Source organism: Cottoperca gobio, chromosome 21, assembly GCF_900634415.1.
Source record: "Cottoperca gobio chromosome 21, fCotGob3.1, whole genome shotgun sequence".
Lineage (NCBI taxonomy): Eukaryota > Metazoa > Chordata > Actinopteri > Perciformes > Bovichtidae > Cottoperca > Cottoperca gobio.
The window spans coordinates 1,048,997-1,064,101 of NC_041375.1; the positions used below are offsets into that span (position 1 = coordinate 1,048,997).

The 15,105-nt window shown below is 40.0% G+C and overlaps 2 protein-coding genes across 2 annotated transcripts in view; one reads left to right on the forward strand and one right to left on the reverse strand.

Moving 5' to 3' along the window:
• pikfyve (phosphoinositide kinase, FYVE finger containing) overlaps nt 1-4,229 on the reverse strand; it is a 44,921-nt gene extending 40,692 nt beyond the window's left edge. The window contains 3 exon segments of the mRNA XM_029459212.1: nt 477-638; nt 2,249-2,436; nt 4,186-4,229. Coding sequence (XP_029315072.1) covers nt 477-638; nt 2,249-2,436; nt 4,186-4,229 — 394 coding nt within the window.
• A 1,845-nt stretch (nt 4,230-6,074) lies between these two features.
• Nucleotides 6,075-8,482, forward strand: LOC115026754 (shugoshin 2-like). The gene is made up of 7 exons (XM_029459707.1): nt 6,075-6,257; nt 6,675-6,811; nt 6,945-7,120; nt 7,232-7,306; nt 7,629-7,693; nt 7,805-7,944; nt 8,051-8,482. The coding sequence occupies exons 2-7, from the start codon at nt 6,721-6,723 to the stop codon at nt 8,476-8,478; spliced, it is 975 nt and encodes a 324-aa protein (XP_029315567.1). The 5' UTR covers nt 6,075-6,257; nt 6,675-6,720; the 3' UTR covers nt 8,479-8,482.
• The last annotated feature ends 6,623 nt before the right edge of the window (nt 8,483-15,105 follow it).

Below are 15,105 nucleotides of genomic sequence, written 5' to 3' on the forward strand. Positions count from 1 at the left end.
ATTAACAATATCGCGCTAAATATTTGTGTCATTGGCTCATGGCTCAAGCTCTGCAACTGGACGAATATCAACAATGGAAAAGAGCAGGACATCGTTCTGTGTGTCGATGATGAAGCTGAATTCAACAGCTTCATAAAGTAACTAAAGTATAAGTATATAAGACACGGTCGGCCCTGATTGGTTTACTCATTACAAGACAGAGGCTTTCAAATCACCAAATACACGACAGATAATGCAATCAACAAATGTGTGACGAGAGTAAATCACCAGGTTTCAAATAGTTCCAGAGAAGCAGACGGAAAGATTTATCCTCCGAATTAAACCAGTGTCGAAATAAACAAACTGAAGGTTCATGAGATACATTTACAGTGTGTCGACTTTAAACTGCAAACATACATGTAGCCCGAAACACAGCACTAACAACGGCGTGCGTGTGTGTGTGTGTGTGTGTGTGTGTGTGTGTGTGTGTGTTTTACCGGAGGCAGTGGAGGTACGTCGGAGGTCTGGGAGCTGTTTCCGGTGCGTCCTGGAATTGTAGAGGGAGTGTGTTGGACTGGTGGACCAGCTCCTCTCTGACTGAGGAGAAGGAGGCGTCACATCTGGCTTCTCTGAAACCGTCGAGGGAGGACGTCCCTCCTCTATACACACACACACACACACACACACACACACACACACACACACACACACACACACACACACACACACACACACACACACACACACACACACACACACACACACACACAAAATAAAGAAAGGTTTTATTTTATGTGGCTGTCCAATCAGAATGTTCCATTTAATGTTTTAAAGTTATATTTTTGGGCTTTTCATGCCTTTATGATGAGAAGTGCAGATTGTGAAAGGGGGAGAGAGAGAAGGGGAACGACATACAGCAAACGCCACAGGTCAGACTCGAACCAGTGGACGCTGTGGGAAAGGACTCTTTGTATATGGGACACCTGTGCTACCGGTTGAGCTACGTGTGTGAGAGTGTGAGTGTGAGTGTGAGTGTGAGTGTGAGTGTGTGTGTGTGTGTGTGTGTGGGGGGGGGGGGGTGTCACAGTCTTTATATTCTACGCAGGTTTCTTATTTTAAATAAGAAGTTTTTCATTGAACTCCAATTGTTTGATTCTCAGAACATGTGCAAGTCTTTCATCTCTTTCAACATTAAAGTCTGTTGAAATTTAAGAATACAAAACTTGTTCTTGTGGATTTTAAAATTATAATAATCTGCAGATTATTTTCTAGATTAATAGATTCATCATTTGGTCAATAGAAGTGAAAGAAACGTGATATAATATGCAGGAAACCTCCAAATGTGAGAGGCTGAAAACTGCATTTTATGTAGTTTTTCATGAAAGTTTACTTTTTTTTTAGATGAATTGATCAAAATAGTAGCCGATTATTTTTCTGTCAATTGACTAATTAATTAGGCGACTAATCAATTAGTCGCCTAATTGATTTGTCTCTATTTGACGGATGATTGTTTTAAATCTTTTTAAATCTTTTTGATACTGTAAGAATATACAAAAAAGCTGAATGTTCGCTGCAGCCCAAAAGATTTAAGTTCCAAACACACTAACATAACGTCACACCTTTGTTTCTATATATATATTCTAAATAATCCAAATTACGTGCAGCATTCCTCTTGTAATCTGATCCGTAAGAAATGTGAGTGAGAGGCTGTGCTGCCACAGCGAGGGGAGGAGTCTCTACAAACACACGAGTCATGTGACTCACTGGTTCCTGGCAGGCGATCACATGACACATCAAATACTCATGTGATCTGCTTTGGACAGGTTTGACAGGGGGCTGTTATCGTTCCTCCCGTCCACACGGACTGAGAAAGGATTCACTTCAAAAGTCCACAGATCTTTTTGTGTGCAAAATATATTGTAAAGTTCAGCTGAAGCTCGGCTGTGGGTGAATATTACAATCTGTGTTTCCCCTTCAGAGTCATAACTCATTCACAAATATGTGCTCAACGAATGGGGGCCAAGTGTTTACATCCCAAAGTATAGCAACTGTAGGTTCAAACCTCAGCATGGGAAAAGAGTAGTAATGACAAAATCCAGTTTTATAAATATGTTTGGACAGTACTAAGGCTCAGAGTGGGGGGGGGAGGTGCAGACCTGGACTATATAGTACAGCGTCTACACTAAAGTGTCCTTAAGGGGCTTTAGCAGAACATAATGCAGCTACATCCAGAACTTCATGTAGTTGCTCGTGCGTGTGCATCCCTGACCTTTGTTGTTGAAACGAAACAGGTTGACAAACGAGCTGTATGCGGAGCGGAGGGGGGGGTCATCCTGCTCTGGAGTCAGTGGTTTGAAGTGGGTCAGATGGGAGGGGCTGGTGGGCGAGATGACAGGCGGGTCGACGCTCCAGTCCGTCGAGGACTTGTCATCAGCGGCCATGTCACTGCTCGTCCTGCTAGATGTGCAAAAAATAAAATATGTTCAGCATTTGAGACTAAATCAACTTTCCTCAACTCCTCGTCAAACACATGCTCATCTTACTAACTTATATATCTTTCAACAACCGAGGGACGATTAATAACTCTCTCTTGTTGCTGCAGCTTCCACCACTTTTAACAGCTGTGTGTCCTTTCACAATCTTTAAGCTGCACTGTTTGTGAGTTTGTTTGTTGCTTTGATGTGTTTGTAACACCTTGTCGAGGGACGACAGACGATAAATAGTCTGCAAATGTATCATCTGTCCCTTCTCTCAGATGTTTCCTGTTTGCAACTGAGGAGGACTTTATACTTTCTGACTACTCTGTTATTGCTGCCTTTGAAACGGCAGACAACACTGTGAATATGAGAAACATGAAAGTGGAACTGGACAGTAAATCGTGGTGAACGACTGCAGGAAGCTCGATCAGTCATGAAACAGACGAAGGTATTTCAGCTCTGTAAGCTCACTCATGTGATCGTCATTATACTAGAGACCAATGAACTGTAATCATCATTTCAGTGCAACCAGCTGAGACACTGTTCCAGTTTCAAATAATAAGAACTTTTCTAAAACATCAAAGGGTATTACACACATGACATTAGTAGAATTTAAACATCAGAACTTTATGAGATGGTTTCTGTGATTCTAACATTTCTGTTTTACAGGAAGAGGAAATTATTTTTAATCCACTTTCTGCTGCGACAATTTAAATCAGTTTTTTATATAATATTGGATCCTTGGATCGCAGTAGTGGAATGTAACTACCGGTAAGTACATTTACTCAAGTACTGTACTTCAGTACTGGACTATTGGTTGGACAAAACAAACATTGTGAAAGTGTCACTACACAAACAATCAATCGAAACGATTAATCGAGAAAATAATCAGCAGATTAATGTAATCCATAATGAAAATAATCCTTAGTTGCAGTTTTAAACAAAATAGTTATAAAGAGGCTCCACCTCAACCAATTACAGCCGTAAAATCCTGCTGTCGCATTAATGCAGTAATAATAATCCAATGATATATATTAGTATACAATTAACAGGGGACAGTTTCCTGATTATTATACTGATACTTCTACTTTATATGTTGAGCGCATGATTTTTAATTTGTTCTGTTATTAGTACTTTAACTAAAGGATCTGAATGTATTTAATGTAAAAACATTTTATGGTTCCAGCTTCTCAAAAATAAGGATTTGCAGTTTTTTCTTTGAATTATTGTGATTTATTTGTAATAATGTTGATGGTCAAAACAAACATTATGAAGGTGTCACTTTGGGTAATTATATATATATATATATATATTTTCTGAATTTTTACAAACCAAGCAATTAATTGATTAATAGAGAAAATAATCAGTAGATTAATCTAATCTGAAAATAATAATTACCTCCACCTCAACCAACTCCAACAGTGAAATCAATGCTTTCACATTAAAGCATGAGTAAAAACAATGTAATAATAGTATAACAGTAAACAGGGAACATTTTCCTGAGTATACGTCAACAAACTTTAATTTAAGGAGCTGATGCAGGACTTGTACTTGTAACGACGTCTGTTCAGTGTGGCATTAGTACTTTCACTCTGGATGTGAATGATTGATTAGTCAGTCAGCTGATAAAGCTAAACTACAGCCGTCACTCACATCTACATTTCTTGTTTATTTAGCTACTAATCGTGAATAAAACGGGAATACCACTTTAATTCTTTTCTAGACTTACCCTTTGAAGAAAGCTACAGACTTTGAGTTTACAATGCATGACATTTAAGATACTATGAAGGAAAGCAGAAGTAGCTGCATCACATCACCTCATCATGTGATCATAACGGGCCGTTGCAGAACTACTGTGTCCTGATCATCTGACAGGCTAAAGGACCAAGCCCCTTCACATTATCACACAGCTAATTCACACAAGATAATATTCCCTATCACTTGGAGGTGCAGATAGTCTGCAGACACATTACAACCCATTCAGAATTTCAATATTTTAACCAGTTGAATCAGACTTCAGCAACTGGTTTATAAGCTAGCTATCAACTGGACCAATTTTAATTCAACTTTGTATAATGTATCTTATGTGTCATCGTGTTTGCAATACGCGACATTTACAACCACATTTTGCAGCAACTACGTAAAACATAAAATAACTTATATTAGCTAACGTTAGCCAACTAGCTTGACAGGTATGTACAGTATAGCAGCTGTATTTAGCCAAGCTAGCTAATGTTAGCCTCCTATGCTAACTAGCCGTTTGGCTGTAACAACCTCATTCTCGGAACAGTTGATGCATGACATATGACTGAACTGCCATGACAGCAAAAAATGCGAATTACCCGTTCACTGTATGAATTTGACATCAAATGTATGAAGCAGTTCGACATCGAAGTAATAAAACAAGCCGACTTCCGTCCACAAGCAGCCCTGACGAATCGAGCCCCGCACGGATTACAACTGTTGTGATGAAGCGGAAGGCAGAACAGGTCACACTCAGCACTATCGATTGAAACTCTATTATCATGAGAGGGCGCAATCTACAGTGGTGGAAGAAGTACTCACATATTTTAAATAAGTAAAATTGGCAATACTACAAGTCATGCATTGAACATTTTTTAAATTTCATTCAAAAGTACAAAAGCATTTGCATCAAAACATACTTAAGTATGTAGCATTATCAATTGATAAGTAGCTTTATCATTATGCAGAATGGCCCATATTAGAAGAATGTTTGTTACGTTATTGGATTATGATTAGTGATGCGTTAATGTGTCTAATTTCAATTACTTCATTTACTGAATGAATGAAACCTTTATTGCGCCTAGGGGAATTTACTTTGCACACTAGAGGAAGAATCTAAAAAACAACATCACCAAACCATCCATGACAGCACATAGCCTGATATAAAATAAAAAGCATTAACGATAACATCATAAAAACAACATAAGAAAACATAATTTGGGAAATAAATAGGCTAAAGGATATCAGGTGCAAGTTTAAAAGTTGCAGAATTTAGACAAATTAACCCCATGTGATCAGAGCTTGCTAAGCAGCTGAATATTACCTGGGACAAAGGATTTGATTTCTCTTTTTGTCGTCATGAAGGTAAAAGTGCATATTTAGGGCTGCTTTAAATCAAGGCCTGTTTGCCGCTGCATTTTATTAATTTAAAGAATTATTAATTATTACTGCGCTGTGACTTGTTTCTTGTATTTTTGTAACTTTATTCTATTTTTTATCTTGTTTTTCTTTTCCATTCTCTTGGCTCTTTACATACTGTTATTTGGATTTTAATGTCCTTCTGCTGTGTGATTCTTTTGCAATGTGTCTCGATGCTTTTGGTGCTTTATGTGAAGCCTTGTTGCTGAAATGTGAAATATAGGCCTAAATAAACTTGCCTTGCCTATAATCCAAGGCTATTCCTATTCTATTTAAACTCTTTTTATTGCACAAATTGAAGGGACAGGATTACATTTGACTTCAAATGTACCTTTTACGATTATATGTGACAAATAAAATCGTTTGTTTTAGGCAGTTGAATTAGGTTCTGCCTGAAGAGACAAACTCAGGGAACAAGGTTTACACGTTTCTGATTGGCCCTTAGCTTCTATGACACGCCTCAAAGCGCATGCGCGGAAACACGGCGGACTTTTTGTTTAGGTTTGAAATCAGAAGCGGTTCCCACAATTAATTTAGGTTTTTAATGTCGTTGTGTGAGTTCACTTTGATCAATTCACGAGTGTTGACAAGGACTATGTGTTTGATGCAAAGACCACCGCTGGTTAACGTTTAATAACGGTAAGACTTGTCCACATTTTATGAGTAATATGCTCGTTAGCTAGGTTAGCTTAGCGGATTCATTTTTCAAACAGCGTTACAAACAACAACTTTAGCAAAGACGAGAAAAACAAAGAATGTTTTTCGAGTTTGTTAATAAACTTTATTAATCGCATACACTCTCTCTGTGTTAGGTTTGTTCAGATTGAAAACTGTTACGTTAAAGTTAATCAAACTACGAGCGTAGCTCAAATACGGGCTTCGGTTAGCTTCATTTATAGCCCAAATGTAACGGCCCGGATTACTAACGTGTGTGTGTGTGTGTGTGTGTGTGTGTGTGTGTGTGTGTGTGTGTGTGTGTGTGTGTGTGTGTGTGTGTGTGTGTGTGTGTGTGTGTGTGTGTGTGTGTGTGTGTGTGTGTGTGTGTGTGTGTGTCAGGTTCTTTATTCGTCACTCGGACACCTCTACGTGAGTCTCCCTAGCTATGTTTCCTTTAAGGACAATGCCATCTCTAAAGTCTTCCAAGTCCACGTCCACTAACGTTACAGCCTCAAAGATCAAAAACAAGATCCTCAGTGAGTTATTCTCTTCAACACATTTACAAACCCACATTTCTCTGTGTACATTATACTACAAGCTTTGTGGCATTATCTGAAGTTGGAGAACATGTTGCATTAATATCGTGATGGTTCTTCATGACCACACCAGACTCCTCGTCCTTCTTCAAGGTCTCGTTGAAGACCAACAACAAGGCGCTGGCGGTGGCGTTGGAGGTCCAGAAGGAGAGGAGCAGGCAGCTGGAGATGGAGATAGTTTACTATCAGAAACAAGTGGAGGCGCTGTGCTTCGAGCTGGCCACCAAGAAATACAAGCAGAGGAGACTGGTTAGTTGGCTTAAGTTATTTTGAGCTACAGCAGTGAACATCCTGGCCTGTTCTGTTGTTATTTGTTGATTGGTTATATTGACTGCAATTCATCTGGTTTTTGTCCCGCAGCTCCTCATCTTGGATACCCTCCGGAGCAACACTCTGCAGCAGTTGGACGAGGTGGACGACCTGTTCTCTGACAGTGTAAGGATTCCTCTCAAGAAGTATTAAAACAGCTGTTTTATACGTAGGTTTGAACAACATAAGAACAGCGTTATGTTGGAAGTTAATGAATATTTTACAGGTATTACTGAAAATCCCAAACAAATCTTTGTCCCAGTAAAACGTGAGAACTGCGAACCACGATAACTCGGGTTGGAATTCCGTCAGGATAGTATTATATGGAAAGATGATTTTTGATATTGATATTGATTTGATAGATGATATTTATAGGATTGAACAATGGCAGAAAACTGTTTGGAGATGTCAAACTACACCACACATAATCTGTATTTATTACCCACAGGATAAACACGAGGACAACAAGATCGTATCTGGAGACATCAACAAAGAAAATCATGTGATGGGAAGGTGAGGAAATACTTAATTCAGATCGATGAGTACTTTGAACTAAAACCTTTTTGTGAATGACCTCAGCCCTTTCTTTCTCTCTGTCTTGCTCCCCTTAACTCCCATTATCAGTCTTACAGATCTGGTTCCTCCTCAGCGAGAAATCCCAAGGAATGTATTGTGTCCCCTCCAAAACGTAACAGCGGACTTGCCTGAAAAAGACATCTGTGCCTTCCAGAACAGACCCAGAGAGTCCACTGATGTCTTCAATGGTAGAGCGCTTTAGAATTGTTGATGTGTCTCATAGTTTACCATTAACTGCTCGGAGATACTGACGTGGAGTTCCCTGGAAATGGTTCATTTGTTTATTTTTCACAGATAACATGCATGCAGAGAAAAGGCGTTCAACCCAGACAGGGACATCCCGTCCGTCCAGCAGCCTGAGGGATGAAGTGGAGAGGCTGTCAATGATGTTCTCTCAACCTGGGTTTGACATGAAGTCATTCCCCTGTCTTCAGAACAGCCACACCCCCCCAGCTGTGCGCACATGTGGAACACCCAGGCCATTTGTCTCTGAGGATGATCCCCTCCCAAGTAGCTCAGTCATGGAAACTGAACCACAACACGCTAACAAACAAGAGAAGTCTGTTCTTCTGAATGCAACGATGGAGATGACGCTCAGTAACTCCTCTGAGATAGTCGTTGTGGAAACCAAGGCCAAAAGAAAGGGCCGCTCTGGCAAACCAAAGTCAAGAAGGATAAGGAACAAGCCTGTGCCTTCAGCGTGGCGGAAAATCCACAAGTGACGAGCTCTGCAGATCCTCGGCCGAGTGAGGTTCAGAGCAGCACTTTGTCACCGTGCGATGCACCTGATGATATTAGAGACTCAGAGGTTGTTGAGCTTCAGTCTCCTAAAAGACTGTGTAAGAGCAGCAAAACCTCTCGCATTCCCAAACTCACCAAGTCTGAAGCCGGAAACAATCAGAAAACGGCGAAGAACAAACTAAAATCCCGTGACAATACCAAGTCCAACGGCATCGTCCTCCCGGACCTGGACGATTATTTCATGGATCCGGAAATTGAATTTTCGAAGGCGAGCAAAGGTGTAAACCTACCACCAGAGAATGATGCGGCAAAAGATGAAAGAAGGTCCAAAATCACATGCCGGACGTCCAGGACTAAAGGCAGGAGCGGGTCGTCTGTCTCCAGGAAGACGTTTGTTGCTTTGCCTCCGCTATCGCATGACGGTGAGAGCGGTTGGTCCACATTGGATCAGGTCCACAATGTGGACGAAGAAGTTGAGCTCAAACATGAATCAAGCAAAGCCCAAGAACTAACCGAGGAGTTCCTGTTTAGTGCAGATAAAGTCAAACATCCAGAGTTGGAAGATGTGATCTCTAAACCACAGCGCAAAATGAAGACCAATTCTGCGGGCAGTCAGAAGTTGAGATGCAGAGGGACATTTGTTGTCTCGGCGGACAAGGATCACACCTCATCAATCGGTGCGTCACCAGAAGTAATCGCCGTGGAGCCGGACATGATGCCTTTTACAGGATCCTCCAACTCTGAGGCAGAAGAACCGCCGACAGTCATGGACGCAGGTGTCGTTCTGAAACCTTCAGAATCAAAACCTGCACAGCGATGGCGCCTTGGTCAAGGAAACACCGAGCTCCCGTAAGCGTCATTGGCTGGTCACTCTGGATTCAGGTAGTAGCAATGATTACCATGAAGTAGATGATTGTGTTTTAATCTTTTTAAAATCTTTTTGATACTGTAAGAATATCAAAAAAGCTGAATGTCGCGGCAGCCCAAAAGATTGTTAAGTTCCAAAACACACTAACCAAAAACGTCACACCTTGTGTATATTATATAGTTCTAAATAATCCAAAATTACGGTGCAGCATTCCTCTTGCTAAATATGATCCGAATAGAAATGTGAGTGAGGGGGCTGTGATGCCACAGCGAGGGAGGAGTCTCTTACAAACACACGAGTCATGTGACTCATGGGTTCCTGGCAGGCGATCACATGACACATCAAATACTCATGTGATCTGCTTTGGACAGGTTTGACAGGGGGCTGTTATCGTTCCTCACGTCCACACGGACTGAGAAGGATTCACTTCAAAAGTCACAGATCTTTTTGTGTGCACAAATATATGTAAAGTTCAGCTGAGCTCGGCTGTGGGTGGAATATTACAATCTGTGTTTTCCCCTTAGGAGTCATAAACTCATCCAAATATGTGCTCACGAGGGCGGGCAAAGTGTTTACATTCCCAAAGTATAGCAACTGTCGGTTCAACTCAGCATGGGAAAAGAGTAGTAATGACAAAATCAGTTTTTATAAATATGTGTTGGACAGTACTAAGTCAGGGGGGGGGGGGAGGTGCAGACATGGACTATGATAGTAATACAGCCGTTAACTAAAGTGTCTTAAGGGGCTTTAGCAGAACATTAAGTGCAGCTACATCAGAACTTCAGGTAGTTGCCGTGCGTGGTGCATCCCTGACCTTTGTTGTTGACCAAACAGGTGAAAAAAGAGATGTAGCGGAGCGGAGGGGGGGGGTAATCCTGCTCTGGAGTCAGTGGTTGACGGGGGTCAGATGGGAGGGGATGTGGGCGAGATGACAGGCGGGTCGCGCCCAGTCCGTCGAGGACTTGTCATCAGCGGGCCATGGTCATGCTCGTCCTGCCTAGATGTGCAAAAAATTAAATATGTCAGCATTTGGAGACTAAATTCAACTGTAATCAACTAACGTCAAACACATGTCATCTTACTAAACTATAATCTTTCAACACCGAGGGGACGATTTGTAATAACTCTGCTCTGTTGCTGCAGGTGCCACACTTTTAACAGCTGTGGTCCTTTCACCAATCTTTAAGCTGCACTGTTTGATGAGTTTGTTTGTTGCTTTGATGTGTTTGTAAAACCTTGAGCGAGGGAACGACAGGACGATAAATAGTCGACAAATGTACATCTGTCCTTCTTCTCAGGACTTATACTTTCTGACTACTCTGTTAGTGCTGCCTGAAAACGGACAGACAACACGATGAATATGAGAAAATGAAAGTGGAAACTGCGACAGTTAAATCGTGAGTGAACGACTTGCAGGAAAGCTCGTCAGTCATGAAAAAGACGAAGGTATTTCGCTCTGTAAAGCTCCCTCATGTGATGGTAATTATACTAGAGACCAATGAACTGTAATCATCATTTCAGTGCAACCAGCTGCGAAACTGTTCAGTTTCACATAATCTAAAACATCAAAGGGTATTACACACATGACATTAGTAGAATTTAAACATCAGAACTTTATGAGATGGGTTCTGTGATTCTAACATTTCTGGTTTAAGAAGAGGAAGGAAATTATTTTTAATCACTTTCTGCTGCGACAATTAAATCAGTTTTATATAATTTGGATTCTTGGATAGCAGAGTAGAGGAGTGGAATGTAATACCGGGAAGTACATGTACTCAAGTACTGTACTTCAGTAAGGGGACTCTTGGTTGGACAAACCAACCATTGTGAAAGTGTCACACAAAACATCAATCGAAACGGATTAATCGAGAAAATATCAGCAGATTAATGTAATCCATAAATGAAATATCCTGAGTTGCAGTTTTAAACAAAATAGTTATAAAGAGGCTCCACATCAACCAATATTACAGCCGTACAATTCTGGGGGCTTTGTTCGCCCATTTAATGCAGTAATATATCCATGATACTATTAGTATACAAATTAACAGGGGACAGTTTCACTGATGATTATACTGATACTTCACTTTATATGTGAGCGCATGATTTTTAATTTGTTCTGTTATTTCTGTTATTAGTACTTAACTAAAGGATCTGAATGATTTACTGTAAAAACATTTTATGGTTTTCCAGCTTCTCAAAAATAAGGATTTGCAGTTTTTTCTTTTGAATTATTGGGATTTATTTGTAATAATGTTGATGGTCACAAACAAACATTGTGAAGGTGTCAAGTTGGGTAATTATATATGATAATATATATATATATATATATAGATATATATATATTTTCTGAATTTTTACAAACAAGCAATTAATTGATAATAGAGCAAATCTCAGGTAAGATTAATCTCAGATGAAAAAATAAATTAGCTCCACTCAACGAACTCCAACAGGCAATACAATGCTTCAATTAAAGCATGAGGTAGTTAACAACAATGTAATAATAGCTATAACAGTAAACAGGAACATTTTCCTGAGTATACGTCAACAAAACTTTAATTTAAGGGAGCTGATGCAGGGACTGTACTTGTAACGACGTTTGTTCAGTGTTGGCATTAGTACTTCACTCTGGATGTGAATGATTTTGATTAGTCAGTCAGATGATAAAGCTAAACTAAAAAACAGCCAGTCACTCACACTTTACATTTCTTTGTTGTTTGCTACTAAGCGTGAATAAAACGGGACTAATACCCACTTTATTCTTTTCTAGGACTTTACCCTTTGAAGAAAGCTACCAGACTTTGAGTTCAATGAGGGACATGTAAGATATATGAAGGAAAGCAGAAGTAGCTGCATCAATAACATCCTCAGGTGATCATAACGGGCCGTTGCGAACTACTGTGTCCTGATCATCTGACAGGCTTAAAGGACCCCAAAGGCCCCTTCACATTATAACACCAGCTAATTCACACCAAGATAATTTCCCTATCACTTGGAGGTGCGACTAGTCTGCAGACACATTACAAACCATTCCAGAATTTCATATTTGAACAGTGAATCAGACCTTCAGCAACTGGTTTATAAGCTAGCTATCAAATGGACCAATTTTAATTTCAACTTTGTATATTTATTTATGGGTAATCGTGTTTGCAAAACGCGACATTTACAACCACCATTTGCAGGCAGCAACACGTAAAACATAAAAAGAACGTATATAGCTAACGTTAGCCACTAGCTTGACAGGTATGTACAGTTATAGCGCTGTATTGAGCAAAGCTAGCTAATGTTAGCCTCCTATTGCTAACTAGCAGTTTTGGCCTGTAACAACCTCATTCTCGGAACAGTTGATGCCATGACATATGACTGAACTGCAGGACAGCAAAAAATGCGAAGTACCGTTAACGTACTGAATTTGACATCAAATGTATGAAGCAGTCGAAATCGAAAGTAATAAAACAAGCCGACTTCCGTCCACAAGCAGCCCTGACGAATCGAGCCCCGCACGGATTACAAATGTTTGAATGAAAGGCGGAGGCCGAAAAAAGGTCACACTCAGCAACAAGCGATTGAAAAACTCGATTATCATGAGAGGGCGCAATCTACAGTGGTTTGGACGAAGACGTACTACATATTTTAAATAAGTCAAAATGGCAATACTAAAGTCATGCATCAAACATTTTTAAATTGCATTCAAAAGTACAAAAGCATTTGCATCAAAACATACTTAAGTATGTAGCATTATCACTTGATTAAGTAGCTTTTACATTATGCAGAATGGCCCATTTAGAAGAATGTTTGTTACGTTATGGATTAGGATTAGTGATTGCGTTAATGTGCTCATTTCGTACTTCATTTACTGAATGACTGAAACCTTTATTGCGCTAGGGGAATTTACTTTGCACACTAGAGGAAGAAAGGAATCTAAAAAAACAACATCACCCAAAACCATCCATGACAGCACATAGTCCTGATTATAAAATAAAAAGCATTAACGAGAACATCATAAAAAAAAATATAAGAAAACATAAATTTGGGAAATAATAGGCTAAAGGATATCAGGTGCAAGGTGTTAAAAGTTGAGGACTTTATGACAAATTAACCCCCATGTGATCAGAGCTTGCTAAGGCAGCTGAATATTACCGGGGACAAAGGATTTTGATTTCTTTTTGGCGTAGGAAGGTAAAAGTGCATATTTTAGGGCTGCTTTTTCTACATACAGGGCTGTGTTGCCGCTGCATTTTATTAATTTAAGAAGTATTAATTATTACTGCGCTGTGACTTGTTTCTGTTATATTTTTGTACTTTATCTATTTTTTATCTGTGTTTCCTTTTCCATTCTCTTGGTCTTGAAATACTGTTTTTATTTGGATTTTAATGTCCTTATTGCGTGTGATTCTTTTGCCATGGTCTCGATGCGTTGGGGCTCTATGTGAAGCCTTGTCTTGTTGCTGAAATGTGAAATATAGGCCTAAAAAACTTGCTTGCCTATAATTCCAAGGCTATTCCTATTCTATTTAAACTATTTTTATTGCCACAAAGTGAGGTGACAGGAGTACATTTGACTTCAAATGTACCTTTACGATTATAGTGACAATAAAATCGTTTGTTTTTAGGCAGTTGAAATTAGGTTCTGCCTGAAGAGACAAATCAGGGAACAAGGTTTACACGTTTCTGATTGGCTTACTTCTATGACCCACGCCTCAAAGCGCATGCGCGGAAACACGGGGGACTTTTGTTTAGGTTAGAAATCAGAACAGAAGCGGTTCCCCACAATTAATTAGGGTTTTTAATGTCGTTGTGTGAGTTCATTTGATAATTCCAAGAGTGTTGCAAGGACTATGTGTTTTGATGCCAACGACCCCCGCTGGTTTAACGTTTAATAACGGTAAGGACCCATTGTCCCACATTTTTATGAGAATATGCTCGTTAGCTAGTAGCTTAACGGATTCATTTTTCATCAAAACAGCGTTAAAAACAACAACTTAGCAAAGACGAGCAAAAAACAACAATGTTTTTCGAGTTTGTTAATATAAACTTTTATTAAATCGAATTACACTCTCTCGTGTTAGGTTGTTCAGATTGAAATGTTAGTACAGTTAATCAAAATCGAGCGTAGCTAAAATACGGGCTTCGATGTGGCCTTAATTATAGCCCCAATGTAACGGCCGACTACTTAAGTGTGTGTGTGGTGTGTGTGTGTGTGTGTGTGTGTGTCAGGTTCGGTATTTCGGCACTCGGACACCTCTACAGTGAGTTCCTAGCTATGTTTTCTTTAAGGACAATTGCCATCGCTAAAGTCTTCCAAGTTCCACGTCCGCTAACGTTACAGCCTCAAAGATCAAAAACAGATCTCAGTGAGTTATTCTCTTAAACACATTTACAAACCCACATTCTCTGTGTACATTATACTACAAGCTTTGTGGCATTATCTGAAGTTGGAGCACACTCACACACTCACATGCACCACATTCACACTCACACACTCACATGCACTCACACACACTCACTCACACTCACACACTCACACTCACATGCACACACACACACTCACTCACACTCACACTCACACACTCACACTCACACACTCACATGCACTCACACACACTCACTCACACTCACACACTCACATGCACACACTCACTCACACTCACACACTCACACTCACACACTCACATGCACTCACACACACTCACACTCACACTCACACTCACACACTCACACTCACACACTCACATGCACTCAC

What these genes read in the sequence shown, in the direction of transcription:
- LOC115026754 (XM_029459707.1), top strand. Translation starts at nt 6,721, where the DNA reads ATGTTTCCTTTAAGGACAATGCCATCTCTAAAGTCTTCCAAGTCCACG. An exon ending in AATACAAGCAGAGGAGACTG is followed by an intron (nt 7,121 to 7,231) that starts GTTAGTTGGCTT and finishes TTTGTCCCGCAG; the next exon opens with CTCCTCATCTTGGATACCCT. An exon ending in GTCCACTGATGTCTTCAATG is followed by an intron (nt 7,945 to 8,050) that starts GTAGAGCGCTTT and finishes TATTTTTCACAG; the next exon opens with ATAACATGCATGCAGAGAAA.